This window comes from Megalops cyprinoides, chromosome 11 (assembly GCF_013368585.1).
Source record: "Megalops cyprinoides isolate fMegCyp1 chromosome 11, fMegCyp1.pri, whole genome shotgun sequence".
Taxonomy (NCBI): Eukaryota; Metazoa; Chordata; class Actinopteri; order Elopiformes; family Megalopidae; genus Megalops; species Megalops cyprinoides.
This window is the reverse complement of record NC_050593.1, coordinates 35,013,503-35,039,777: the sequence shown is the minus strand read 5'-3', so window position 1 is coordinate 35,039,777 and position 26,275 is coordinate 35,013,503. Positions and strand designations below refer to the sequence as shown.

Genomic DNA, 26,275 nt, shown 5'->3' with positions numbered 1-26,275 from the left:
CCCGACAACTATATCTCTGCAAGCCTCTGCCGGGCCAGCGGTCCTAGAGCATGCCTCAGTGAGACACTGCTGCGGGTTCGAGAGGCGGAGTCAGTTCACTTCCAATCATGCAGTCATATGTGTCCGGGCGGACTGCGGTGATGTCGCAGAGACAGAAGCAGTAAAATGTTGTGCATAGGTCGAGGTTTCTCTCTCAGAAATGATGATGTGTTGAGCACAGCCGCCCAAATGTTACCAGAGCTGAGGGTTTTCCAGTTTGCTGAAGCCGGGCGTTTTGCGGAGCTCCCAGTAACTGTTGTTGGAGACCCACCTCTCCCTCTGATTGGAGTCGATGACTTTCCTGAAAAGAGACACGCACGCACACACACACACACACACACACACACACACACACACACACACACACACAGCAGGGAGTTACAGCTCTCAGGAGGGCTTAGCTCTAATCAGAGGCATGTGAGGCTCTTGTGAGTGCCTGGCTGAGCACAGGCCAGGCTGATCATGAACCTATCTGCTGTATCAGCGCTGAGCTCCAGCAGACAGTGCCAAGACATCTGTGGAGTGGAGTTAGTACTGTGTGTGTGTGTGTGTGTGTGTGTGTGGGGGTGTATGAGTGTGTGTGTGTGTGTGTGTGCGTGTAGATGTCTGCGGATGTGTGTGTGTGTGTGTGTGCGTGTAGATGTCTGCGGATGTGTGTGTGTGTGCGTGTAGATGTCTGCGGATGTGTGTGTGTGTGTGTGTGTGTGTGTGTGTGTGTGTGTGTGTGTGTGTGTGTGTATGCGTGTAGATGTCTGCGGATGTGTGTGTGTGTGTGTGCGTGTAGATGTCTGCGGATGTGTGTGTGTGTGTGTGTGTGTGTGTGTTACGTGGACTCACTTGAAGAAGCGGGGCTGGTGTTTGATGTTGTTCTCTTCCATCCACTTCCTTCTGGCCCTCTGCAGCTCCTCGATTCGCTGCTTCTCTGAGGCTGCAAGCTCCACCTTCCCCTCCTCCAGATACCTGCACGGGGAATGAGACCACACCGCCACGCTCAGTGCAGCACACAGCGCTGTCAACAGCAGAGGCCGAGCTTCCTTTCTGACTGACAGCTTCAGCAGTGACTGCCAATCAAAGGAAATTTCCCCCTTTTTTAATAAAACAGACCTGAACAGTGCTCATAATTCCTGGGACTAAGGCTTCATACATAAAATAGCACATAAAAGTGGTCTTAATGTGTACATTTGGAAGAGCCTGTAGTTTAAAAAAAAAAAATGAAACTCTCAGATGAGAGATTTCAGATGCAGTCCAGAAGAGATTACAGCTGTATCTCTATGGGAAATCGTGTTGCACCAGCAATGTGGAAAATAGCCTGAACTGACAGTACCCTGTTCATCCTGGTGGTGGCAGCATTGCACACTGCATTTCTCTACAGCTGCTCTGAACCTATGGCTCTGCACTTAAGCGATTGAAGCCATCCAGGGAACTCTGCAGAGGACTCCCAGTGACTTCGTCCTCAGCCCTGAGGGGTCCCGTGACGTGAGGGCGGTCTGTACCTCTGATCGGGTCTGAAGCGGGCGTCTGTGGGCGGCAGCAAGTCTTTTATTTCGGGGCAAAGCTCGTTGAGCTCGATGGCGAACCTGGTGAAACCGTAGTACAGCTCACAGTCTGTTGGCATGGAGCCTGTGGGGAGATCACATGACCAGAGGGCAGGTCAAAGCAATGAAAGCATCACAGTCATCATTTTAGCAGATGCTCTTTTCCAGAGCAGCTTACACAGGCTACAATATCCACAGGTTATCCATTTATACAGCTGGATATTTACTGGGGCAATTCTGAGTTAAACACCTTGCCCAAGGGCACAGCAGCAGTGCCCCTGTGGGGAATTGAACCAGCAACCTTTCGGCTACAAGCCCTGCTCCTTACCACTATGCTACACTGCTGAAAGCACACGTCGTCCTTTTTACTGCATTTACTTGGGGGAGAAACACAGACACTGATGTATGCGTTTAATGGTTCAGGGGTTACTGAGTGTGGAGCACAGAAGCGATTTCAAGCTGAGCGCTCTCAGCAGAACAAGACAGCAGAGGTGGAAACTAGTAAATTTTAAACTGACTCAAGAGTATTTCTTCCACACAGAGATGTAAGTGCATGAAGTACTTTACAGGATTCATATAAGAAGCAGAGAGATGTTACTAGATGAACTACACTGAAGACAAAATGACCTGCTTAACTGGGCTTTTTGTCATCATTAAACTTATTACCAACATGTGCAGTCACGGGGGTGTATAATTAAATGGCTGATGGGACATTCTACAAAACAATGTCCAGGAAAATGACGACCTCTGCTCGAGGAGGGGAATCTGATAAGCACTTATTCCTGACCCCGTGACCCCTCGGAGGGCCCTCAGACCGCACCTGGCCTCCAGACGCATTTGGCCGATGGCGGGACGCCGCAGTACAGGCCTTCGTGCCACTTCCCAAAGAGGCGGTGCGCCACCCTGCCCTCCTGGTCCACCACCACGCCGTGAACCTCGTTCACATTGGAACTCCAGTAATTTCCCTGCAGGATGGCAAGATGGCTGCTGAACACTTTAAAAGGCATTGTACGTACAAAATGGATGTATAAAATCATTTAGAAAAGAAAAAAAAGACTTTATTTATAACACTGTCAGCTGAAGACAGACAATTCAACTGTCACAGATTTAGTACACCTTACAAAAACTCACGTGTAATTACAGCACACACATGCTTTCGCTGCACTTTTTATAATGCATGTCAAATTTTTTAAAAATAAGGAGTGGGTCTGGTGTTGTCAGACGAAGACTAACTCAAATAGCTGCGCAGTCATAACAGTCTAACAACACCTGACAAAAACTGACACAAGCGATTACAGTAGGCACTTGAGGTGGTTAATTATTCATCAGTGCTCTGCACATCCCTAATAACATTAACTGCAGCTGACTGGCCAGCTGCTGCCAGCTGGCCCGCCTCAACTCTTACCTTGACGAAAGTGAGCTTGCAGATGCAGGCAGTGCCTTTCATGTTCCTGATGGTGATTTCCCCGTAGTGCTCGATCCAGCGTCTCCCGCTCAGGATGTTGTGCACACAGGTAGTGACTTTGTTCCACTCGTAGTGATCGCCAAACCTGAGTGATGCCGTAACGGTCATGACCGCAATGCAAACCATGCAATACATTATCAGCATGTGGCAGATGCTCTCATCCAGAGTGATTTACATAGATTCCAACCTTTTTTTTGCATGTTAATCGTTTATACAACTGGATATTTACTACAGCAATTATGGGTTAAGTACCTGACCCAAGGGTACAGCTGCAGTGCCCTGGTGAGGAATCGAACCTGCAAACTTCTGAGCCCTGCTTATTACCACTATGCTACACTGCCACTCTCAGTTAAAAACACTATCAACAGTCCAACAGACAGGAGCCAAGACCGCGAAGATGCATTACAGATGCGACTGAAAAGACAGTTTTGGAGTATACAATGGACCCTGTAAGTATTCAGCAGACATCTGCACCACACACAATCCCGAGTCACGTCCCCACAGCCTGGCTCAGACAGCCAATGAGACGACAGGAGGTGACACGATCATCTTGTTATCCCGACAAAGGGGGGGGACTCTGCATTTCGGTCCCCGCAGACAGCCACCCGAGGGGAATAACCTCCCTGCTGACTCAGCAGCCCCCAGACAACCTCCACTCACTTTCTTATTTGAAGAATGAGAAAACTGAGCAGCCGTGACAAGCTCTGTGAGCATTAGGAGCGAGGGGCTGGAGGAGGCCTGGCGGAGTGGAGCGCAAAGCTCATTACAGCAGTGACTCAGGTGGCATTACGAGGCTGGCAGGGTGTCAGCAGAGCTCACCCACAGGGCTAAAGGGGTTATCACCTCACAGGGAGACAGGCTGATCTCCGACAGGCCGAGTGGGCGGGGGATTTCAGGGGGAGATTCGGAGCGAATGAACGGGGTGATGGGCGTAAAGCAGAGGGAGAGAGCACAGACCCAGAGGGCTCACCTTGGAAGCATGACGTTGACCGTCCCGACAGGTAAGATTTCCATGGATTTCCCCCAGAATTTGTTCTTCCACCGGACATCTGAAACCCAGCAGCAATAACAGCGGTCAGTTCTGCTCCCCTGTAAGAGCCACTTCCCTGTCAGACAACAGCCGAGCTCTGCGACATTAGTGCCCCGGGGAGGTATAAACACATCGGTCCCGCGGCCTTCGCAAATCGGAAGTACATCGGGTAAATATTGATTTTCTGTCAACTAACTATAATTAAAAGGGACGTGGCAACGAACTGTTTGTGCCTGGAGGGTTAGCGCTAACATGCTAACAATGTCACTTCACCTTTTAGTGAAGAGACAGAGACAGAGACAGGCACAGAAACTTGGGGGGGGGTGCGTACCTTGCCAGAAGGTGAATTTTTTGGATTCACAGTGACACGCAGAGATGGGAGGATGGTGGCTCACCTAAAAAAAGGAAGATTGAATGAGACAGGAGGCTATTTCTCTGTGACAATCACTCAGCTCCGGGGAGGGAGGGAGGGAGGGAGGGGCGGCGGGGACAGAGACAGGGCTGTTATGAAGGGAGGGAGACAGGGAGCACAGCCGCGGGTGACTGTGCTCCAGCAGACACACAGACCCCCCCCCCCCCCCCCCCCCCCAGAGGACAGCATTGTGGGAATGATTCTACTGCGGCACGGAGGCCTGGGAGAACCATTTAGCATTCTCCCGTACATTCCTGCTGGGTCAGCTCAAACAAAGAGATCCCACAAGTTCAAGCATTTTTCAAGCTGAAGAAAGGAAGCCCTCCTCTTGTCAGAGAGCGCTTCTATTCTAATATCCACAAAAAGCTATAATAATACAGTCAGGTGGACAAACTTCCCAAATCCTTAAGGATTTATGGTAATCCGCTAACTGTAACCACATACCTGTTCAGAGAAAAAGCAAAGCCCCTTGTCTTCCCGGATACATTCATACGTCTCTCCGAGCAGTGGATTGAATGGCTTACTTCCTGCTCTGTAGTAGGTGGACGAATATCCTGAGACTGCGAAAGCAGCAACAATGACCTGCAGGAAAATTAGTTCCAGTAAAAATATTATGATTATCTTATTTTAGTGTTAGCATAAAAAACAACTAATTTAAGAACCCAAGAAACATACAGTACAGATAATATCCATATCTAAAAAGAAAATTAACTTGACTTTGAGAACTTTTCACCAGTGCCTTGACTAGAGGTTCAGCTGAAGTCCTTAAAATTGCTTTTGAAGAGAGTAATTGTATTTCAAGTACAGCCACGGCGCACTTTTTTCTCAGAAGCCTGGGAGAGTTTTTCTACATTACCCACTGTGCTGTGCATTTTCCCTTCAAAAGAGCAAAAGTGAATGAAAATAATGGCGAGTTCTCCGGGTTGCCTCTAAAGAGCAGTCTGTGATGAGTGCAAATAACTAAAGGCAGGAACTTGCTGAACCTTAACACGGATCAAACAGCGAGGCGAGACTTAATTAGGGCGACCCCGCTCAAGCAGAACATGGGACTCATTAGGACCATCAGCGGCCATGTCAGGCTCCCCTGACCTTCACTGTGGCAGTGCTGCTCATCTACACATGCTCTGTCAGTCTGTCAGTGTGGTGATAGACCCACTCATACTCACATAGGGGTGGTGTATGCCAGGAGCGTACCATACTCTCATAGGGGAGGTTTACGTTTGGAGGGTACCATTCTCTCATAGGGGAGGTTTACGTTTGGAGGGTACCATTCTCTCATAGGGATGTTGTACATTAGAAGTGCACCATATTCTCTCTGAGGGACAATGCACATTAGGAGGGTACCACACTCTCATAGGGGTTGTGTGTGCTGAGGTAATCTGTCAAGGTGGCATGTCATGGGGACATACTATTTGATACTTCACCTCTATAAGCATAGGAACATACCGTCTGCTTGTAAGGGTGATTTATCATGGGGACATACCATGTGTTCATAGATGTGCCATACCATAGGCACATAAAAAGCACTTGTAAGGGAGAAGTATCATATACAATGCACTCATAGGGGTGACATATTATAAGGACATACCATGCACTCGTAGGGGTGCTGTACCACAGGAACACACCATACACTCATAGGGGTGGAGTATCATACCAACACACCATGCGCTCATAGGGGTGCTGTATCAAAGGAATGTACCATCCGCTCGTATGGGTGCTGTATCACAGGAACACACCATACACTCATAGGGTATGGTCAAAGTATCACAGGAATGTACCATGTGCTCGTAGGGGTGCTGTATGATAGGAATGTACTATGCGCTCGTATGGGCGCTGTATCACAGGAATGTGCCATGTGCTCGTAAGGGTGCTGTATCACAGGAATATACCATGTGCTCGTAGGGGTGCTGTGGCACAGGAATGTACCATGTGCTCGTAGGGGTGCAGTATGATAGGAATGTACCATGCGCTCGTAGGGGTCGTCGGTGTCGGCGGCCTTGTCCAGCAGCTCGGAGTACTCCAGCTCCTCGCACATGTGCTGCAGCGTGTTGAGCGGCTCGTTGAGCTCCACGGGCATGGACACCTTGGACAGGTCCTTCCCGATGTTGTTCCGCAGGATGTTCCACAGGTTGATGTTGCTGATGTCCGGGGAGGGGGCGGGGAGACACGTCCTCCGCCCGTTCCGGAAGGCGCCCCCCGTGAGGTCACCGTTGGGCACTGCGGAGACAGGCCGGGCCTACTCTCAATCACGCTAATCGCTACGAGCTCTCACCAAAACCGATGACTCTTCCCTTTTTACGTGGTGAGAGAACACAATGTTCAGCATGATTCCTTCAGCAGTTTGGATCACTGACAGGACAGCAGTGAGGCCAACATATTACCACAGCCTTCCCCCTTCTGACGCCCCCACCCTCTGATCTATATCACAACACTGCTGTCACCCCAACCCTGCTGCAGCTCACAGAACGAATGACCAGTAAGCCTATATACTGTCAGTGCCTTTGATGTTCTGTAACTGAAATTATCTTCTCGATAATGAAACCAACTGCAGGGTGAAAAACCCAGAAGGCCAGATAATACACTGCTATCACTACGTGCCTTTTTTTCCTGGTGATTATTAGGTGGCCCTAATTTGAATAAAGCAGATCTGAATAAAAATATAAAAAACGAATGACAAACCACCCACACAGATGCCTTTCCACACACAGGGAGTCATGCGCTAATTTGAATAAAGCAGATCTGAATAAAAATGTGAAAGACGAATGACACACCACCCAGAGAGATCCCTTTCCACACACAGGGCGTCCTGCACTGCATTAACGTATCGTTTCCCTCGCCAGGCCCCCCCCCCAAGGTCACCCCGTTCCTCAGCGGGACAGTGACAGAGCGCTCACGAGCTCGTTTGTAACCCAGGGTACAGGACGGGAGGCTGGAGGGACTCTCTCATTAGGCGGAGTGCATGAGAACCGTGCCGGTGACGTCCGTCACACTATCGACCTGTTTTAAGGGACAGGGCACGGGGCGGGGCGCGTACTTTGCCTGGAAATGTTGTCCGTGACGCTGGCGTTGTCCTCCGAAATGTTATCGCTCACGTCGCTGACGTATGACTCATCGTCGGAGGCCTGTGGAAGAGGGGACGGGAGAGGCGGTGATTCAGAGCGGCTCTGAGAGTCGTGACTCCCTCACGCGCTTGTTTATGCGTTTCTGTGTGTGCTCCCGACACCGTGCTCTGTACTGATAAACAGCGCCTGTACATGCTAAGGAACACACCTCCAGCGACATCCACAGTCATATTTCACCCAACAAGCAAGGATGGAGCTTCTGAAACATTTACACAACATAAAATTGTAGCCATTGTGCCAGTACTCAAACTTACCATCTAATTTCTTTTTTTCTTTTTTTTTTTTAAGAAAGTATGAAACGTATATCATGGTTTATGCCTTCTTGCATGTGAAAAGCTATTTGTTCGTGGGCAGTGAGAGGGTTCTCCCAGCATCAGACTGCGGGATCGGGCGAACCAGACTCCTGCACCACACTGACACAGAGGACGATCCTCCTGCTTAGCCCTAGAAAACAGAGCCAATCAGGCCTAACAGAGGTCTGGGACGCTGGTCCTGGAAAACTGCAAGGCTCTGACCATTTATATCTCTTTGCCATTCATGACAAAAGAGGCTCAGTGTCAAAGAAAAGGACAATTTCATTGCATAGGAACCATTGAAGTTACCACTCTTCTGCACTGGGAATAGACCATTTTTTTCCCTCTGCAAAGATAATTATCAAATAGATACCATGAGAAGGAAAGTGGGGATATACAGGTGATCCTTCCCATCATGCCTTGCTGCAGAAGAATAAAAGCGACAAGTATCAAAGGAGAATCCTTCCACATTCTCACTGACGCATTTTTAACAAGCTTCATTTCAGGTCCGCAATAAAACCGCAGCGAAGAGGTCATCTCTTCCGGGCCGCTTTAGAATTCTGTCCTGTTATCTCACACTCACACTCCTCTCATTAACTGACTAATCCCAGCGTCACTGAGCCGCCATTAACACTCCAGGCTCTGTGGAGCACGAGGCCACTCCCACTGCTCCTCTCAGCCCTAGCGACCCTCCCCTCCCCACCCCCACCCCTGTCCCCCGTCCCCCATTCCCCCATCCCCCATCCTCACCTCATTCTCCGATGAGCTCGCTGACAAAAGCACTTCCTGGGCGTCAAAAAACTCAGACACGGACTCAGACATGGAGAGCCTGCTCTCGTGGGAGGGCTGGTGGGAGAGGGGGAGTCCCGCGTGGATCTGATCGTTGGGCTGAAATGCAAAAGAGAGGCTGATGGGAAAACAAACAGGACACAATCAGTGCTCTACTGCGGTGCCCTCATGCCTTTATCCTCTCTTCCCCGCGGCTGCGGAGGGCTCTCTGCCCACACCTGGGCAGTGCCGGGAACTACATTCCACAGCGTTCAGTGAAACGCTTCGGAACTAAAGGGAGCGGAGTTGAAACGGTAGCCCTCCCTCTGATCTGGGCGTGGCCAGCCAGATAAAACACATGATTTGAGATACACACTGCAGTGGTAAACACACCAGGATTTTACATCATTAATCATGTGTTCATCTGGCTGGTTGCACCGCTCGCTGGCTCCACAGAGCTTCTGTGTAGGTGATTCTGCTCAGAAAACTCTCCTTTGCAAAGAGAGTTTAGGTTAGAGATGCCATATTTCCTGTGCACAGGGGCCAGTGTCCATGTTTAATTGGAGGAGACAGAAAGCTGGATTAGCTGATTACCTCGTCAGAGCTGGCGATGATGTTCACACTGACCACCGGTTCAGACAGGATGGACTCGGAGTGGATGCGGTGCAGTCGGCTGCGAAGCTCTGCATTTTGGGTCAGTGCCTAAATCAGGCAGGAGCAGCAGAAAATGAACAAAAATCATTACATTATTTAAACACACAACAAAGATGGACCCAGCTCCTCAATTAGTATCATAGCCGTGCGTCAAGTCATATCATCTCCACACATAAAAATTTTAAATATCACAGTTGTGTAGCTTTGATAGAGCTGTATAAGTTTTTTTTAAGTGTGTTTAAGTGTGTCACATCCTACCCAAAAATGTTTGATGAAACAGTCCATTAATTGTAGGTCTGGTAACAAGGCTGTAGTAACCTTCTCAGCATTACACAGAACATGCCTTTTAAAATGTGGAATGCCAGAGACGCTCCAGTGAGTGTATCTTATGCCATAACACTGTGGTCACTCCCTTATTCTAAGAATGATCGAAATAACTCACTAGCTAGCCACAGCTTCTTATGTGCAAAATGATAACAATGTGAGGAAGTCATTTAGGGTTCAACTTCAGTTGCTCTGAAAGTCTCAGGCTTCACATTTCCATTAAAAGAGCATTAGCCAAAGTGCTTTGGGAAACGGTAAAATTCACCACACAGGTTTGGGTTCTTGGCAAGCACTACCAAAAAAGCAAAGGCATTTAGTACAAGCAAATGTAGACTGTGGCATCCTTTAGAAGAACAGCTTCATTGCACGATTTAGCATGCCAAAACGTCAATATCAGCTCAGTGCATTTTTTTTCCCCAAAATGATGAGCTAGGGGACCTTACCAGCGGACAGGGCGACGGTCTCACCTGTGATAAAGACCTTCTCAGGGTGATGACCTGGGCCGTCTGTCCTGCCTGCTCCTGTTCGGAGAAGAGCTGCTTGATCTTCTCCTTCTCTATAGCGACCGTGTTGAAGGCAGACTTCAGCAGGGAGTGAACTGCAGACGAGCACGCAGAGAGAAAGACAGAAGAAAACACAGCATAAACACGGCTTTCTGGCCACCGTGAAAGGGAGGGACAGCAGACAGTAATATAAAGCTAAGGACATTACATGCTCATATGAAGACAGGGACATTACATGGTCATAAAGGCAGGGGCATTACATGGTTATAACGGCAGGGACATTACATGGCCATATAAATGCAGGGACATTACATCGTTATAAAGACAGGGGCATTACATGCTCATATAAAGACAGGGGCATTACATGGTTATAAAGACAGGGGCATTACATGCTCATATAAAGACAGGGGCATTACATGGTTATAAAGACAGGGGCATTACATGGTTATAAAGACAGGGGCATTACATGGCCATATAAAGACAGGGGCATTACATGCTCATATAAAGACAGGGGCATTACATGCTCATATAAAGACAGGGGCATTACATGGTTATAACGGCAGGGGCATTACATGGCCATATAACGGCAGGGACATTACATGGTTATAACGGCAGGGACATTACATGGTTATAACGGCAGGGGCATTACATGGCCATATAAAGGCAGGGGCATTACACAGCAATATAAAGCCAACAGCAGGGACATGGCCTGGGGTGTTCCTCAGAGAGGCAGATTGAGCTTCATGCACTGGTCATTACTCCAGCCTCCCCCACCCCCTGCTACCTTTCTGGGCGATGTGGCAGAAGTCCCCCTGCAGTTTGGTGTAGTCGGCGGAACACTCGATGGCACCGGACAGGCGGCCGACGGGGGCCTGGAAGTCCCCCAGGTCAGCGCACAGGTTGGGGTTGGAGGAGTGCAGCCTCATTTGGGACATGGTGGCACTCAGAGGAATCTGCAGGAGCAGGGGGCAGAGGTACACAGTTACTCCCTGTGGGGGCACCACCCATGACACCACGTGACGCTACTGTGGGCATAGGATCCCAGGCTGGGAGGGGCCCATGAGAGGGGGCGGTGCTTATATAATCACTCAGCCTATAAAAAGGCAGAAACAAAGACTCCCCACCCACCACAGGATTATATTTCATTCCCCTTACGGGGAGAACACCAACAATTAAATATAAGGATTTCCACACGCAAAAGCAGTGAGTTGTGAGCAAGGACTGCGGTGAGAGGGAGAGGGACACCACATCCCCGAAGCGTGACCTCCGTGACAAAGTGCAAAGGACACACCGGGGAAGCTAAGAAAGGGCTCATGTGATAGACATCCCAACACTTCACACTAAACTAAACTCGATAAAACAAAAGGTCATATCTGTACTGTGTAACCTGTTTTACCGCAGGTCCTTTACAGTCACACAGACCTTAACAGAATCCGTTCATCTTGTAAGTGAAAACATACATTTAGCTGTGACCCCAAAATAAAAGATGCAGAAAAGTGCATGCACTAATACATCTAAATTAAAAAACAATCAGCAGGTCATTCACAGTATTGTCATACACAAAATATACTAAATTGCATTCTTAAATTGCAGCCATATGTTTTTTAGGATTATGTATGAGATCACAATTATTCAAATTACTATATAAATTGCTGGAAGAAATTATGGCTGTCTGTAAGTATACTTTGTAAATGGATGTCCTTGGGTGGTGAGATTATGAATTAGGCTCCCACAGGTATAAAGCCCCTGAATGCAGAACAGTAAGAAAGAGCAGGGACTTGGACAGGAAATTTCTTACTTTCACACTTCTTGAGTGCTGGCGTAAACGCAAAACCTGTGAACAGGCATGGCAGTCAGACAATACTGTACACATCTGCAACCTGAGAATGATACTGAGGGGTCACAACTGTGTGCGTGCACCACACACAACACACACACACACACAAAACACACACACACAAAACACACATACACACAAATTAAAAGTGTTATATCTTTCTGCAGCTATTTTCCAGTGGATTTTCCATCATTTTTACTGAAAAACTAGTCCTGCACTTGTGTACACAACAGGTTAAATTATTATTAAAACCTGAAAATGGACTCATAAATTCCAAAAAAATTTCATGTGTTTTTAAAGACAGATAATGAATGAGACTTCCCCCTTGTCTCACACTGTTAATAACAACGGTTAACAGTAGAAGAACACTTCTTTGAAAGCTAAAATATGTTCACACTTTTCCTGTATTGTGATACTATTATTAGTAACCCAAATATTCAGTAAATACACTGGGAATACAATCAGTACAGAACAGGATGATTTCTGGGAGTATCAGACCTCCACAGTCACTGAGGTACTGGTGTTCTTTCAGAGAACAGTGGTATTTTCTCTATGGGTAGCATGACAAACATCAAGCAGCATGAAAATTGCTCCACTCATATAACCTGCTGCACCTCATCCTTCCCTGCAGTTCGCTAATGAAGCCATGAAGCAGATGGTCCTCCTAATGCTAGGGTATGGAGGACAGCACTGCCCCTAGATGCTAAACCTACATTGCCATCAACACGATCAAATAATCTGTCTTTCTTAAGACATCATCACCGATGAAATGAGAAGAAAGTCTGTACCTGAAGCTGCATTTTTGCATCTTTGCTGACACTTTTTGCTCTCCATCTTCTGTTGGCTCTCTTGTCTTTCTTTGACATATCTACACAATTAGCCTACATTGCACACACATGGACCAAAATATATGACAGGTGGTTAATAAGACAAACAAAAGCCGCTGTCTCTGCAATGAACACTAAAAACAAGCAGAGGTTATTACTGGCAACAGAATGGCATTGAGGTGTTAGCTACGAAATGGGAGCTGGCATCATCTGCACATGAACATGCACGGAAGTTAGGGTTTAATGATCCCATGTTAATGAAATGTCATCAGAATTCATCACTGGAGATGGGGGGCGTAATTGTTAATGGCATGTGCTCACGGACTGATTGTGCCGTTTTCATCAAATTTAATTTGTTTTGCAAATTGGAGGTGGCAAACAAAGGATGCTGTGATGAAATGAGGAATTTGGTGGGCTTGTTCTTTCACCGATGGGAAAAGGCAGGCGGCTCCGCTCAGAAGCTGGAGCGCGTCTCACACAGAGTGATCAGGAGCTGCTGAGACACACACCTCCATCACAGCCCCTGGGGTTTTAGCCATCTCAGGGAAAAGGATAGCTGGCTGTTATCGCACCCCCTCCCGCCCCCTGGGGCAGCTCCTGCATGTCCCTGATACTGTGGGGGGCTGGGGGGAAGGGCCACCCCCAAGGCCGCGTGGACCTCAGTGCACCCCCAGTTTTCTCCTTATATCCCGATGTCTACATAGTATTTATTATGTTTTTTTTAACATATGACGTTTTGTCCCCCCCACTGGTATTGCTCTGTATTTTCTCCCGGCGGAGACCCCCCCCGCGTTACCTGCATGTCTGCAAAGTTGGGTGCTGACTGGGTCCTCTGCATGATCTCCAGGTTCTGCAGCAGCCTGCTGAGCTCGATCAGGCTGGACTGGCAGTGTGCAAGCTCTGCAGAGGAACACAGGGCTCAGCAGGGCGGCAGGGCGGCAGGGCGGCAGGGCGGCACAGCGGTGAGCGAGCGGGACTGCGGGTTCGACTCCCCACAGGGAGACGCTGCTACTGTCCCCTCAGGCAAGGTACTTAACCCACAGTAAGCCACAGTAAATATCCAGCTGTATAAATGGATAACACTGCATGGATAACATCATTGTAACTGGTGTAATTTGCTCTGGATAAGGGCATCTGCTAAATGCCAGTAATGTAACGTGACATAATGTAACGTAACGTAACGTAACGTAACGTAACGTACCGTAACGTACCGTAACGTACCGCAACGTACCGTAACGTAACGTAACGTACCGTACCGTAACGTAACGTACCGTAACGTAACGTACCGTACCGTAACTTAACGTAACGTAACGTAACGTAACATAATACGTCACCAGCATGGGGATGCTACAGTTAGCACTGCATTACTGTTATACGATAAACGTAATGTTTAATATTACACCTCTCCCTATAAAAAAAAACATCTAGCCCACATCTCAATCAATTCAGTCATCAATCATCTTTCATTTGGTGTATCAGCCTTTAAATCGCAGGGCACTATTACCACAGAGAATAACAAGAAAAGAGTAATAAAGATAAATTCTGGGAAACAGGAGATTCTCATAGAATATTGAGATATGTTGAGCAATTTCGTTATTCGCACGTTAGACACAGTTATACAAAGTTATACAAAGTGAAAAATGCCAGCATTTATTTTGACCCACAGCATCACTCTGGCATGATGTGTCCCTGTGCCTGTCTTTGCTGTGATTGCCCCCCATCCCCCAGCCTCAGCAGTATTACGCTCTCTTCTGTTCTGTGTTATGGATTTGTGTTCTATTGGCTGTTGTTTCGCAGTATACTTGGGCTTTTGTCAGGTTGCACAAGTTAACTAGTGGTAGGGATTGAATAGTGTTATGTTCACATTCACTGGTCTGACAGTGTTGCTCATTTAAATTGAATGGTTACACTTCTGTTCTATTGTGATGTAAGTCACTCTGGACAAGAGCGTCTGCTAGATGAATGTAATGTTGTGTTTCTCTCTGACGCGGCGGAGTGAAAGGCGATGAGGGGAACGCTCACCTTCAGCGCACCTGTCCATCTCCTCGGACTCCTGCAGCCAGGCCGCCACCTTGCTCTGCCCGTTACTGTAGGAGGCCGGCAGGCTGCTGCCGCTGCTGGGGACGGCAGGTTGCCAGGTCAGGCTGCTGCCGCTGCTGGGGGCTGCGGGTTGCCAGGTCAGGCTGCTGGGTTTCGCCTGCGGTGAGCGGGGAGGAAGAGGGGTCTCACACAGAGATCAGGCTTCTACCACATTTACTGCCTTTGTAGTAAATGTGGTAGGGGGTATTACAGTGGAAACAATCTGACATCTCACACATTTAAGGGGAGGCAGTGTAGCATAGTGGTAAAGAGCAGGGCTCATAACCAGAAGATTTGCTGTATCAATTCCCCAAACAGAGAACCGCTGCTGTAGCCTTGGGAAAGGTGCTTAACCCAGAACTGTCTCAGTACATATGCAGCTGTATAAACGGATACAAGTGTAACCTATGTAAGTCGCACTGCGTAAGAGCATCTGCTAAATGAAATAAACAATGAAATAAATAAATAATTTAATTCAAATCGCCCCCATCCAGCTGCGTCTGAAAACGCAGCATTGTTGCATCAATTTACTAGCATTGCTGTGGTACGAAATACAGGGTAAAACCAATGCTGGCATCTCTCCAGCAACTTTACACCAATTTCACAGCATATGCAGGCATTCCTCCTGTATGAAAACCCCAGTATGGATGAATAAAAACTGTGCATCATGAAGACTAGTCAGACTAGCAAATCACAGCAATGCAAGCAGTGGGAGACAAAAAGCCATTTGCTTCACTCTGTACACACACATTAATTGCTTTTGTATTGTTTATGTTTTCAGTTCAATTTGAATATAGTATTGACACTGAGACGATATTTCCATTTTTCTCCTTGATTAGTCATCATTTCAACCATGCATTCCCCTCCAAACATCACATTCAGGTAGCAGCAATTTGCCAAAAGTATTTTATGCAAATGGATTCTGAGACTGATGAATGCGTCTCTTGGGTTTTACCCAAAATTGGAAATGAAAGAACTTGCCTGGAGGCATGACAGCCTGGGATTTGGAGGTATCAGGTGAAATGGCTTTCCACCAAATGACTTCACACCACAGCGCTACCTGTCGCTGCGGGCTTCGTTTCAGTTAAACATGCATACTTCAAATTTGCTCGTATTTTTTTCCCAATTAATTTCCCCTTTTTCACCACCAGTGATAATGTTTAGTTTGTTTTACAATGATTCTGTGCAGAGGAAATAGGATATACAACTTTAAATTCATGCTGATGCTATTAAATGAAAAATCTTAAGAGTGATTGAATGCACACTTCAGGAGAAGGGCTGAGGCAAAGATTCATATGAGCTAACCCCTGCATTCACGAGAGAATGAATCTGAGTCCTCTGTCTCACCTAAGAACCGCCCACCCTGCCAAACTTACTCAGGAACATAATGGGGATTGCGTCAAGCATAATCACCCCATTTATCAGTTCAAAAGGGATGGATGTTAGGCCACAGAGTGCAGTGCAATTTCATTTCTTTGAATTAGTATGTCTCCCCGACTGGATCTCAAAGACAATTCCATCCTCCTAACTGACAGCTAAGGACTGCCAATTCTAGCCATCCTTTAATAATAAAGGGGAATATTTTATTCTTTGTCCTACACTGCAATACCTATAATTTTTCATAGCCTCTGAGCGTACAATGACAATAGAATGAACAATGCTTACACAGAAGTCACTATACAGTTTTTGAATGCTACTAGCTTGCTGTCAATATCATTCATCAGCTGATACTGGCTCTGATCATTCTGTTCAGTTTTTTTAGTCTACTTTAAGTAAAAGGCATCTTTATGAGTCATTATGGGCATCCATTAGAGGCCTGTTTTTGCTACCTGACTTCATTCTGTCTGCTGCAACAAGTATTTTACAATATCAAAAAACATGAACAGAATCACATTATGCATTATAATGCATAGTAATGCATTATTGTCATTTTACCAACGTCTTATCCCGAGGGACTTACATAGGTTACAAAATTCTATCCATTTATACAGTGGGGTATATACTGAGACAATTCTGGTACTTTGCCCAAGGGCACAGCATCAGTACCTTAGAGGGGAACTGAACCAACAACCTTTCGGTTACAGGCCCTGCTCCTTACTACTACGGCACACAACTGCCCCTAGAAACCAGTAGGACAGAGCAAACCAGAGACGTCGACCAGGGCAGACTTAAACCGCACATACTTCTGTAAGAATTATCCAGTTCTGAGCAGTGAAATGTGAACAATGCCCACCTTTGCTTCATGCCCCGTGGAGGGGGCTGGCTGGGGGGAGTCCGGGCTGGAGGGGGGAGGGAACGCTCGAAGGGTGGCGTCCCGGGGCGAGCGGACAATCTCGTTCTGCCGGTAGAGGCGGTGGTGGCGCAGTTTGGACACCCAGGCGTCGAAGACCTCCTGAGACTTTAGCTGCGAGAGAAGAGGGAGGAGGAGAGGGGTGTGAGGGTGCTGCCTTTCCACAGGGCTCTGTCCCCCGTCCTGGCTCAGAGTCCCCCCCCCCCAAAATGCGCCCCCCCATGCACTTTACCTTGAGGTGATAGATGTGCTCCTCGGTGTCCAGGTCGATCCGACGCGCCCTCTTCTTTATGGACATCACCGACAGGCCCACATCAATGCTGCCGTGCATCTTTCCCTTCTGAACCTACAGCCGATGGAAACAGGGCAGCATCAGTAACAAGGTCTGGGAAGACTGGACATTTTTATATGAGACAATGGGTGGGTGGGTGCACCCCTCTACGCACTAGACCTAAGTCTGTTACATTATGGAGGTATTGTGCATAGATACAACTAATGTAATTCAGATGGAAGTGTTAAGTAAATGGTCATCCATTTCGCATAGACATTGCAGGACTGCATACCGGATGGATATGGACATAATCTAGAGGGAAATAAATCATAAGAAGCTTTGAAAAAAATTACTCTTAGCTTCTTTCCTTGATACTTCGGATCAATGGAACAGTGAGGAGCTTTCATCCACATCATTGCATAATTGGCCATATTAGAGAGTGGAAGCCACTTATCTTTGTGTGAAGACACAACCAAAGAAGACCAGCCTGAACACATAAGGTCCCTCTTAAAACGGGGCATAAAAGGTTCAGTAGAAAAAGTTCAGCATGCTGCAGAAACAACAAATGCTACATGTACTGGAATCTTACGAAAAACTCGGCGCAAAATCTGTCAAACCAAAACGTTTCTCCAAAAAGAACCAATGTTGCAAGGAGGAACTGGTAAAGCAGTCGGTGCTGAATTAATTCCTGTTGCCTAGCTTCCAAGCTGGTGAGATGATTGCAGCCAGGGAAATGAGGGTAAACACAGAGGCGCTGGACTCAGATGGTAAAACTCTGCTTTACCACGAATATTGCCATTTTATTCAAACCAGCATCAACCTTCGGCTCTAACTATGCTAACATCATCACCTGGAACATTCCCCTTATCAAGACTGCAGCCAGCACCTCTGAGGTCACTGCTGATGCACACACAACGTCAGGAAGTACAGAGTGTGCGCTCGGGACACATTATTATTATTTTAGACATGTCTGTTTTGTCAGTCGCTGGCAGATTTCCTGCGGAGTGGCACTCTGAGAGGAAAGACAATGAGCCGGGTGACCTCGGCCGCGTCCGGCAGGGGCCTCCTGTCTGGCAGCTCTCTGCCACCCTGCCACGGCTACTTACATCAATGGGGGACTTGGAGTACTTCAGAATCCCGTTATCCAGAACAAAAAAGCGCTGAGGAGAGAGATACAGAGAGAGAGAGAGAGAGAGAGAGAGAGAGATTGTGGTCAATGAGTAACTGGCAGACACAGGGTAAAGTGCTTAGCTGCATGAAAAAGCAAAAAGGAACCACAGGCAATTAAAGTTTCGAACGCAATTAAAGTTTAAGTAAAAGCTCTAATGTGTTATTGATTGTGTAACCACGGTGTTGATTTTCTCAGGCCGGTTGGAGGTCCCACCTTGTGCCAGCCTTTGAGTGGCCATTTTCTCTTCTTCAGCATAAAGCCCTCGTGTTTGTCTGGTCTCTGGACGTTGGTTTGGCCGATTTTCAGGCCCTCAATGATCTCCCAGCTGTCTGCCTCCTGGAAAGGAAAGACAGCAAAACACCAGAAAGCATGTCATTCAGTTCTCTATAAAAAACAGGGTTAACAGGTGCTGGAGGCTGACAAGTCCACCCTACCCACAATGCAACAGACACACAGATGCACAATATGCTAGAAGCATGTGACTTCACCTCCCTGATAACTGCTTGATTAACTCAGCTCTGGGACTCCGATGTCCTGATTTGTCAAACAATAATGTGTTACTGTTGCAAACAGAAAAAAATACCACTGCTCAAATTTTCTCGCATAACAGTACAGGCATTTTTTAATTAATAAAAAAAGTTACATCAACATTTATATTAATAACGGAATTGTTTTGCGCTCTATCACAGGGTGTCGTATGCTTTTTCACAATTAATGATAACACCTTTTCGCAGCAGGAATATTGGCTCGCTCATTATGAGAGGGGAGGGGGTTGGGGGCTTTAGCTTTATGACAACCTGCAACCTGCTCCCCACACAGACCGTGTGCCCTGTGTGTTCCTGCTCCTTTGAGCGGCTCCATGTCTGTGTCCAGGTTGGTGCCGAGCGGTAAGCCCTAACACCTGTTGACGTTAGCTGCTAATAAGCTTCCGCTCCATGACTGCATGCGCAAAGCGGGCCGCTCACACGTCACCACCTCACAACACTGGGAGATTACTCTACACACTCAGCCCCGTGGAGTCCGGCCACTGCTGGCCAACACAGCCCAACACAGCCTAACACAGTCCAGAGTAAACCACGCTGGTCCCATGGTCCCATACTCAAATATCACTACAGAAATACAGCTTAGCAATTACAATTTTCTCTCTGGTCGTCTCTCCAGAACACTACGCAAACAGCTAAATACTTTCTGCTTATTACTCAGCAGAGCCCTGTTCATTGTTTTGTCAAGGATCTGAAGATAAAAGACTGGAGAAAATAATTTTGGGAGGTTGTTGTTTTTTCATTAAACCAAGACGAGAGCTGAGTCTTAGAGGCCCTTCAAAAGGACGGTGCTCACAGTTTCAGCATTCCTCCAGTCTGTTATGATCTGCCTGTGTGGTTAAATATGGAGGTGTATCACTGACTGCAGCATCTCCACTTCACAGGGCGCTGACCTCTGACCTCTGGACAGCAGACGGACACAGCTGGCTGGTAATCACCAGCATCCATCTTATACAGTGTTACAAGCACTGTAGTTACAGCTGACCTCACTGCCCTGCTGAGTCGGTCAAGTGCTCCTGGCGCCCCGTTAGGGAGGAGCACAGTTTCACCATTTCACCTTTAGACCCTCTGCTTGTGGAGTTAAAAAATAACACTTGAGCTTAGTCTTTGCATTTAGTCTTGTAGACTAGGGTGGAAGTGGAGCATAGTGGTAAGGAGCAGGGCTCATGACCAAGAGGTTGCTGGTTCAATTCCCCCCTGGGGCACTGATTCTGTACCCTTGGGCAAGGTGCTTAACCCATAAATGCCTTAATAAATGTCCAGCTGTATAAATGGATAATGTGTAAAAACTGTAACCTACGTAAGTCGCAGATATGAGTGTTGGCTAAATGCCAGTGATGTACCGTAATTCGGACACCTCTTCAGGATGGACCATGTTATTCATGATGCAACCATGGTGTACATGCATAGGATTGACATTTCATTTCTGAGGAACTGGTCAAATACCATAGCCCAGGCCTCACATAATGCTTACTGCACAATAAAAAACAACAGCCTGGATCGTCTGAACAGTTTAATCGTACGATGTCAAGGGAACAATGTATAAAAACAAAAGAAAGAAACGCAAATCAATACTTTCATTAAGTAAAATAGTTACTTAGCCATACCTATATACCTACAGTAATTTCAAAGGTAAACAAAATAAAGGACCTAAGCTTTACTTGTTTTAAAATGTAACTTATCTAGCGTATGTTATGACCCAAGGCAATCTCTAAATGACATGAGCCAGTGTAAAATCCCCTCAGATCTTACATGTACTTTACATCATGAAAATACCTCCTTATGGACGTCCACATTCTCCACAGATCAGCAACTTCAGCCCACTTCCTGACACTGTAATCCCATTAATGTTTCACCCCATTTCTAAGTGCACAGATGCTGTTCATGTATGGCAGCTGACTGCAGCCCTGTCAGAGCTCTGGGCAAAGGCTCTGTGTTCTCTGACGGCCTACTTAATAAAAACAGTACACAGAGCCCCTGATACTGAGACTCTGATACCGCAATGAATCACAGCGTCACAGGTAGCTAATGCCTGGAGGACACAGGGGAAAGGACAAATTAGACGAAAGCTCTGACAAAAGCTCTAATACTCTATAAATATAGATGCCTGAGTAACTTCCTACTGTATCTTTGCTAGCTTAGTCCGATGGATGCATTTCCCGCTGGCTAGAGAACGCTGTTCTAAATGAATGATGTGGTTTTGAAAATGGTGAGTGTGAGGACACATTGTCTGTTCATTGAAGTACAAGGGGGTCTTGAGCCTGAAGAAACACAAACTCACACACAGAACCACCTAAAGCACCAAGCAGTTATTTTGCAAGTGAAGATCATTCACTCTGATAATACTGACATTTGACCGGTGCAAAAACACATTACCAATACCAATAACAATAATGTGACACCACGATTTGACCTTTTGCAAAGAAACCGTGAGACAATTCCTTGAGCAGTCTCTCTACGTTTAAAATCTCCAAGCAAATTTCAGAGCACACTGACAGTGTGGGACGTAGAACTGCCTGACATTACAGTGATGTCAGCAAACTCCTAAGTAAGTTTCATTTCCTGTGTTATCCTGGCTGCTGGACACTGGGTACCCCCCCAGGGGGTCTCCTCAGCCTCGCCTTATTCCAGCACCACACTACAGAGCCCTGGAACACCATTTCCTCCAACTTCCTCACCTATCACTCATCCCCTGCCGCACCACAAACAGCTACCGAGGGCCAATTTACACCTCACGTCAATAACAGCACAACACCAGCAATTGATCGGGAGCTGAGGGATGCCAATTCTGACACCATCGCGAGTGTCTGCTGGGTTTGTCTGCTGATGCAGTGTTTGGGTGGCCAGGCAGCCGGCATTGATAACCACTCCTCACGTGACCGTAATGAAGAGGTAATCGCCGTGGTTCTGAAATAAATCTTCAGGAGGGAGAGCCGAGCTGTAGCGCTGAGGGTGTGCAAATCAGACGGAGGTGTAAATATCCTGTCTGAGTGCATGTTAACCGTACACATGACTGCTCCGTAACAAGAAGGTGAAAAAGGGCAACAAAAAACGAATGCTGCCAGAGGATAAAACACACACACACACACACACACACACAGAAACACAGAAACACACACAGAAACACACACACACACACACACAGAAACACACACACACACACACACAGAAACACATACACACACACACACAGAGAAACACACACACACACACACAGAGAAACACACACACACACAGCACATCCAGTCCGAACGCAGCACATCCAATCCAAACACAGCATATCCTGGGGCCTCGCCTCTCAGCACTGCTCACCGGAACACACTGACAGCCCAGCAAACTCACAGCTTTTGGAAAAAAATATGCTGAGCACATTTATTGACAGTGATTTCCCTGAAAATGACTTACAACGATGGCCAGCTAGTGGCACTCAAAAATAACAGAGTTTTATTCATATTCAATAATTGGATCAATAATGTAATTTGTAAGTGCTATGTTACTGCAATACAACGGCGTTATGACTCCACACACACACACAGCTGGCTCAGAGTGTCACTCCGACTCTCCGCACACATAAAGCTGAGTACCTGTATTAGTTAATGCCTATATTACACAAGACAATAAGGCTCATTACTTAACACATTAGGTCTGAATCTTAACATCAGTATGATTAAAATGAATAACACTCCTACGGCACACCCCTGGAGAGGAAGCAATGGGTTACATCTGTTCCTAAGATCTCCCTCTCATGGAGGAGTAGCGTGTAAATGAAGCCTCTCCCCTCCCGTGCTCAGAGTGCACAGTGAGAAAGATGCAGGGCGCGTAGAGGTGCGTGGCATCTCTCACTGACCCGATCCTGCCTGCTACACTCCTGCCTGGGGTTTGCCGTCTGCCGGTTGTGTTTACCAGGACTCCTCACCACCTCCCACAGGAGCTGCTCCTCCTCAATGACGAGGGTCTCCCATGGTTACCGGCAGCGCTGCACCCACGCTGCCTGCTCCTCTCCGACGCGAGAGGAGCTCTCTGGATTCTGCTTCTCTCTCATTAATCATTCGGACGCCTCCGCTGGAAAAGCTGTGATGTCACAGCCTCCACCGAGGTATCTGATTCCACCCGGTTCCCATTGTCCTGCAGGCTCCGCACGCAGTGGGAGCTCTCAGCAGGCTTTCCCGCGCAGGCTAACACGGTCGCACTCCTTAACATTCCCACAAGAACACAAACGAGTCTGAGCCACTCTCTCCTTCTAATGCGGGCTCCTCGTCTGGTTGCCACTGCTGTTTTTAATAGTGGACTGAAACTGGCAGCGTGATCCTCTTTGATGCTGACGGCCACACCTTGTTTAGCCAAACTTGCATCGAAGTGCACACGTTTACATTGAGGCTTGTCTCTTAAAATGTGGGAAATACATCAGATGGACTTATTAACTAAAACTACATAAACTCCTTTACGATTCCAGTCCTTAAAGAGGCAACAAGTGCTAGGAGGTAAAAGAAGATAGCAACATACACACACAAACACAGCCACACAAACACCAAGCAGTGAGGAGCTGTTTCAGAACAGTCTGCTTTAGTGTGTCTGTGGTGAGTCTACAAGTGCTGGGACTAGTATGTGCAAAATTATCATTTGCCCACTATTTTTAAACTGTTTATTTTGAAGTACTTCCTTATTTGAGTTTTTTAAAGGGTGGTGACATGCTGCCGGTATAAATTTACCACAGGAACTGTACGATAAGGGACTGTCATGTCACATTTAAACAAAGCTGACTCTCCAATCAGAGCACACACCCTGCGTTGCACAACACAGGGTTACACCCTGTACCAGCCTCTCATGTCTGTTTGACATTTTGAGTCTCCGGCTCAGCTTACCGGGCGGCTGTCACGCTGTGAGGAAGAGGAGGACGAGGCGCTCTTGTGCGTGGGCGTGGAGGTCTTGTGGACGGGGGTGGAGCTCCTCTCCTCGGCGCTCATGGCGCGACCCTGCAGGCCGCGCTGGTGCTGCGACATGGTGGCTCCCTCGGCGGCGTCCTCAGCGGCTCCGGGTCCCGCGGCCAGCGCGCATCATCCGCCTACGACAGAGAGCCCCGCTCCGCAGCTCCCCTGAGGGTCCTCACCTGCGGCACACCCCACAGGAAATGACATCAGCCTTCCACTCCCTCCCATTGCAGATGGTGCCAGGTACCACCGGTGCCAGTCAGAATGGATTTCCCCTGACCCCAGTTTAACAATCACACTGGAGCCATACTCATGGCTGAACCCTAACCCCAACCCCTAACCCTAACCCCAAAATCCTAACCCCAACCCCAGTTTAACAATCACACTGGAGCCACACTCATGGCTGAGCCCTAAACCTAACCCCAACCCTAACCCCAACCCCAACCCCAACCCCAACCCTAAACCCAACTCTAACCCCAACCCTAACCCCAACCCCAACCCTAACCCCAACCCCAACCCCAACCCCAACCCCAACCCTAACCCTAACCCCAACCCCAACCCCAACCCTAACCCTAACCCCAACCCTAACCCCAACCCTAACCCTAACCCCAACTCTAACCCTAACCCCAACCCTAACCCCAACTCTAACCCTAACCCCAACCCTAACCCCAACTCTAACCCCAACCCTAACCCCAACCCCAACCCTAACCCTAACCCCAACCCCAACCCCAACCCCAACCCTAACCCTAACCCCAACCCCAACCCCAACCCTAACCCTAACCCCAACCCTAACCCCAACCCTAACCCTAACCCCAACTCTAACCCTAACCCCAACCCTAACCCCAACTCTAACCCTAACCCCAACCCTAACCCCAACTCTAACCCCAACCCTAACCCCAACCCCAACCCCAACCCCAACCCTAACCCCAACCCTAACCCCAACCCTAACCCCAACTCTAACCCTAACCCCAACCCTAACCCCAACCCTAACCCCAACCCCAACCCTAACCCCAACCCTAACCCCAACCCCAACCCCAACCCCAACCCTAACCCTAACCCCAACCCCAACCCCAACTCTAACCCTAACCCCAACCCCAACCCTAACCCTAACCCCAACCCCAACCCTAACCCCAACCCCAACCCCAACCCCAACCCCAACCCTAACCCCAACTCTAACCCCAACCCTAACCCCAACCCCAACCCCAATCTAAAAAAAAAAAATCCACACACCCTTCCCTTCTTGGAGAGGGAGCACGTTTTGGACCTCTCTGAAAGTATCCCACATTAAAATTCAACTCCCTCAGTACCTCATCTGTGCCAGCAGCCCTTCATTTAAATGAGTATTTTTAGAAAGCTGGATGTAACAGCCTGTTCTTTCATTATCTTACTGTGTGTTGGTGAGCAGGTCTTAAATCACTGTTTATAGGAACACAGTGACACCCCATCCCGGTGCTGCAAGCCCCTGTAACTCCCCTCAGTGCTGTAGGCTGCACCCAGCCTCTCTCATTCTCTAACACTCACTTCTTACATTACATTATTGTCATTTAGCAGATGTTCTAATCCACAGCAGCTAACAATTTTTTTCCCTTTGTACAGCTGGATATTTACTGAGGCAGTTTTGGGTTAGGTATCTTGCCCAAGGGTACAACAGCAGTGCCCCAGCAGGGAGTTGAACCGGCAACCTTTTGGTTACAAGCCCTGCTTCCTTACCGCAACACCACACTGTTGCCACACTTGTTACACATGGTAGGCTTCCGCATGGCTGTCATGAACACTGCGGTCTTATCTTAAAGATAACACACAGGAGTCCCAATTAACATCTCACACTGGCATCCCTTTCAAAGACGTTTTCACTTCACAGCCTTCAAGCAGAGGGTCACTGGTATGGGCTACATTAGCTTCATTTAGCAAACGCTCTTACCCAGAGCAGCTTCCAGCACAATAGAACAGAAGTGTATCCATTCACATTGAACGAGCAACAGTGTCAGACCAGGCTCACAACACTCCCAGGCCAGTGAGTGTGAGCATAACACCATACATTTCAGACTGGACAAGGAAAAAGTGCATCTATTATCATCGTATGTGTACTGAATACACCTGGCAATCTTTATGAAAACTGAATTCAGATGACCGTTGAAACCTGCTCATCCAGTGCTTTGAATATTGTTGACTCCTTATGGTTTTT

The 26,275-nt window shown here is 47.7% G+C and overlaps 1 protein-coding gene across 1 annotated transcript; it reads right to left on the bottom strand.

The window, feature by feature from the left end:
• LOC118785517 (oxysterol-binding protein-related protein 6-like) lies at nucleotides 1-24,263 on the bottom strand. Its single transcript, XM_036540228.1, has 22 exons — nucleotides 24,025-24,263; nucleotides 18,834-18,956; nucleotides 18,556-18,609; nucleotides 17,411-17,524; nucleotides 17,122-17,292; nucleotides 14,832-15,006; nucleotides 13,606-13,709; nucleotides 12,771-12,863; nucleotides 10,930-11,098; nucleotides 10,110-10,240; nucleotides 9,259-9,366; nucleotides 8,647-8,784; nucleotides 7,516-7,603; nucleotides 6,445-6,698; nucleotides 4,926-5,063; nucleotides 4,401-4,464; nucleotides 4,010-4,088; nucleotides 2,980-3,124; nucleotides 2,395-2,539; nucleotides 1,533-1,659; nucleotides 877-999; nucleotides 1-340 (listed from the first exon to the last, which is right to left on the bottom strand). Exons 1-22 carry the CDS (start codon nucleotides 24,160-24,162, stop codon nucleotides 232-234), a joined length of 2,790 nt encoding a protein of 929 aa, XP_036396121.1. The 5' UTR covers nucleotides 24,163-24,263; the 3' UTR covers nucleotides 1-231.
• Nucleotides 24,264-26,275: the final 2,012 nt, after the last annotated feature.